Here is a 4,211-nt window from a genome sequence, read left to right as displayed (position 1 = left end):
AATCCAATCACTACCCGAGATGATCAGTAAGTAGGCCTAGCAGCCTTACATTGTAACCAATGTAAACTACCGCTCGCTCAGCGAGCCAATCCCAATCCAACATTTTTGGGGTCCACCTAGACACCATGACTACGTAGACCCCAATCGGGGAGTACGTAGACATTTCCTTTACTTTTTCCAGTGAATCGAATTTAGCTTTACAATAAATGGAACAGTGCCAATAACTTGCTACCTCATAGTTACACCGTTCTGTCTGACATTTTCACCGTTTTGAGTTATTACTGCTCTATCAAAATCGTAAGATTATTCGGAGTCATTATCAAGATTTTCAATGAATTGCATTTTAAAAACTTGACATGATGTGAAACTCAAAGTCTGTGACGTCAAATTTCTCAAAACTAGGTACGGTGCAGGTAGAACTTTTTAATTCTGAGGTAGCGAGCTACAATAGAACTTTGTAATTCTGAGGTAGTGAGCTACAATAGAACTTTGTAATTCTGAGGTAGCGAGCTACAATAGAACTTTGTAATTCTGAGGTATTGAACTACAATAGAACTCCACCGTTTCAGATCGATGCCGCGCCTGGACAAAGAGACCGAGTCTCAGATCACCCACATGCTGCTCAACTGGGCCAAACTTCCGCCCAAAAACATGGCCAAGTTCCAGCGCCAGGTGAGGTCAGTCTGCTTCTACTACAGCAAAATCTCCGTCTTTGAGATGGATGACGTTAACTCGACCACGGACATCGATCTCGCCATCATGAATTCCATACTGCAAGGTACGCCTTTGGACGTTATACAATAAATAACTAAATACTATCAATACCACTGTCATTCCTATTCTCAAATCAGGCAGAGACTACACATATTATCCATCCAACTTTTTAGATGCCAATCGCCTTCAATAGCTGGCTGTGTTAACTTGGCGAAAAAAAATCGGCAAACGGCTCATCGTCGTCGTGACAAGATCAGTTAAGTGACATCTGGTACATTTTTCAGGAGAAGGAAAAATCTGATTTATTAAAAAATACGGCTTGAAGTTATCCGATTTTTATACTGTTTAAAAATCACCCTTTTGGCTGTCTATTTGAATATATTTGTTTAACCTGCATGGTATGAAACTTGCTCTGCAGAATACACTTTGCCCCTCTCAAAAAGATGCAAAATCGAAACTCTTGTGGTTATCTGATCTAATCATGATGGTGATGTCACGTAGTTTGTTCAGACGACGAGCTCGCTGAGCAATGTCCGGTGCGGATTGTGGAAAACTCGATTCACTCTAGGTTATCCGGTTCACCAAGAGACCTTTACCAATAAGCGTGACATTTCGATACCCGGTACCTAGAATGACAAAATTCTATGACATTTTAGGCCATTTTGAGTTACAAGACCATGATGTCAGAAACCAAATATGGTACGTCTGCTCTATCGAAATCGAAAGATTATTTGAAGTCGTCATCAAGATATTCAAAGAAAAGCATTGGAAAAAGCCTAACATGTTTTTACGTCAAATTTTTCCAAACTAGATACTGAGCATATAGAGCTTTATAAATCAATGGTAGTGATTTAGTTTGTCGAAGAAGGCTACAAGATCACCATTTGTTTCGACCCCCTAAAAGCTTTTCACACAACCTGGAAGTGTGGAATTCTTCAAGACCTGCACATTCTCGGCCTATGCGGTCATCCTACTGTCTTTCTTGGCAATTTTAAAGATAAAACCGTTCCTTCCAGATTCGTATCGGATCTGTTCTCTCTCCTATCTTCACCAGCAGGAGGAATATGTTCCTCAGGGAAGCATCCTCTCTCCCCTTCTCTTTGAAATTAAAATAAACTCTATCTGACCCTCCAAAAGAATTGTTATTATTCTTATACACTGTGTATTTCACGACTCATAGCCGTTATTATTAAGCATGTGATTACTTGTTAGTTAATTGATTGGTGAAATGATTTTTTTCTCTTGATTAACTGAATGATTAATTAAATATTGACTGGTCAGCTGATTGATTGACTGATTACTTCTGACAGATTCCAACAACTTCGAAAAACAGCTTGAACTGGCCATGAAGTGGAACAGACCTGATGTCGCCAAAGAAAAGATCCTAACTGATGAAGCAAAGAGAACAGGGGTAAGGTTGCTTTATGAAATGTTGATCTCTAAAGGCCACTGCACATGTTCTTTCCAACCTGGCGGTTTTAACAGGAGTGGGAACCAGCATTGAAACCACCACGCAAAACCGCCGTTAGACGGGTCGGCGCGTCATCCATATCACGTGTGGTTTAACCGTAGCTCAAGTCAAATTTTAAAAAGGCGGAGAGTACTGACGATGGCGATTTGCTTGCAGTTTATATGTTGCTCTTGGTGAAGAAAAAGAGAAAGTGTGTTCTATACTGCACATTGTGACACAGAGGCCAAACCTATACTGAACCCTTTCAGTGAATGTTTTATTATGTGGGAATTTTTAAAATCTCTTTAATTATTGAAAAAAAAAAAATTCTGCCCGAATCTTGCCTTAAAATTGGGTTGCTCGTTAAAAAAATGTAATCAGATTTTATGTTCGGTAAATCATTTTGAAGATATTGGCAGTGACAGGATAAGCCGGCTAAGCTCGTGACGTCACACAAATGCTGTCGTCGACGGAACGCGCTGAACTTTTAGTAGTCAGAAAACTAGTCAGAACTGTAGTCCAAAACATGTTGAAACCGCCGGTTCAGCTTCCTGGTTTAACTTTTTACTTACAGTTTTCCTTCCACATCTGCGGATCTGCTGCCAGGTTTGCCTTTCCATTCAGAACCGGCAGTTTGGAACGTACATGTGTAGCCGCCTTAACCATTAGCCAAGTTCCCGCCACATAATGCTTCCCCAACGTATTCCTCGTACTGTGGTACAGTCTGGAACAGTGTTAGTTCACCTGCTTTTACCACCTTTAAGAGGCTGACATTTCTGTACTGCATACCAAGATGTATTTCCAAGCGATGCATTAAACAAAACCTGTCTCTGCAGCTGTGCCTCAAAACTTACGGTGTTGAAGTGAGGAAAATCTGTGTAAAGTGCCTTTCCCAAGGACATGTCAGGCCCCTGACGGGATTCGAACCCATGACCTTACGGTTGCGACTCCGAGAGACTAACCCCTAAAAGCCTTGTAATTAATTCCTGCGTCATGATGATGCATCTGATGTGATGTGTACATTTTGTCAGCTTTACTTCTCTTTTCATCTATTGAATTTTAATGAAAGTAATATATAATATTTTTTTAAAATGTATATCTGCTTACGTATTTATGGTCCTGTAAAGCCAAGAAACATTTCCCTCAGGGATAATAAAGTACTATCTTATTCATCTTATCTCTTATCTCATCTTATCTTGTCTAATCTTATCTAATCTTACCTTATCTTATTTTTTTATATTATGTTATCTCATCTCATCCCATCTTATCTTATCTCATCTCATCTCATCTTATCTTATCTTATCTTATCTTATCTTATCTTATCTCATCTTAAACCTATAATGTTCTTTTTCCCATGACCCCAGTCGCTGAACTCCCACATCCTTCGCCGTCTTATGCTGGACGCTATCGCCAGCAACAAAGTGCAGTTTGTGGAGCTGTTCCTCTCCTTCCGGGTGGATCTCAACGAGCTGCTCACGTGGAACAAGCTGACAGAGCTCTATCGGGACAAGGTAAATTGTGTCACGGCGCGGTGGAATCAGACGCTCGTCAATTTTTGGTCATGTGGCGTTGCTGGTATCATCTAAACGCTTATTCATTTGCAGTACTTTCAAGAAAAAAATACCCTTCTATCTTGAATAGAAGTCGAGATATTTGAGATCGAAGGAGGTGGGGGTCAACTGGTTTCAGTTGTAAAATTGCCGAGAAAATGGCCGCCAAAGTAAGGTAACTTCAATAGCTTGAGAGTCGTTGAATACTGAAAAATTACATATTTTGTGCCTTTAATCAACATGATGATGATGACGATGATGATGATGATGATGATGATGATGATGATGATGATGATGATGATGATTTTTTTTGTTTCCTTAATGAGCCTGACGGACTTCACGAAGAAATCTTCGAGCGAGAGCGAGACTCTTTTTCGGCTCCATTGTCAGTATGCTTAGCGGCACCTCCACTCATCCTAATAACTCTATTCGAATTGCCATTGTACCTGGACATTGAAACATATGTTTGATATCCTCTTTTTCATGGCCGCATCTTC

At 40.2% G+C, this 4,211-nt stretch overlaps 1 protein-coding gene across 1 annotated transcript in view; it reads left to right on the top strand.

Moving 5' to 3' along the window:
• Positions 1 to 567: 567 nt before the first annotated feature.
• LOC101861058 (transient receptor potential cation channel subfamily M member 2) overlaps positions 568 to 4,211 on the top strand; it is an 8,082-nt gene continuing 4,438 nt past the window's right edge. The window contains exons 1-3 of the mRNA XM_035970976.1: positions 568 to 778; positions 2,025 to 2,125; positions 3,529 to 3,675. Of these exons, the coding sequence (XP_035826869.1) occupies positions 574 to 778; positions 2,025 to 2,125; positions 3,529 to 3,675 (453 nt within the window). The 5' untranslated portion in view covers positions 568 to 573. The remainder of the gene's footprint in view (positions 779 to 2,024; positions 2,126 to 3,528; positions 3,676 to 4,211) is intronic.

The sequence above is a fragment of the Aplysia californica genome, unplaced genomic scaffold (assembly GCF_000002075.1).
Source record: "Aplysia californica isolate F4 #8 unplaced genomic scaffold, AplCal3.0 scaffold00352, whole genome shotgun sequence".
NCBI lineage: Eukaryota > Metazoa > Mollusca > Gastropoda > Aplysiida > Aplysiidae > Aplysia > Aplysia californica.
Note: the sequence above shows the minus strand (reverse complement) of the source record. Positions and strands in the feature narration are given on the sequence as shown.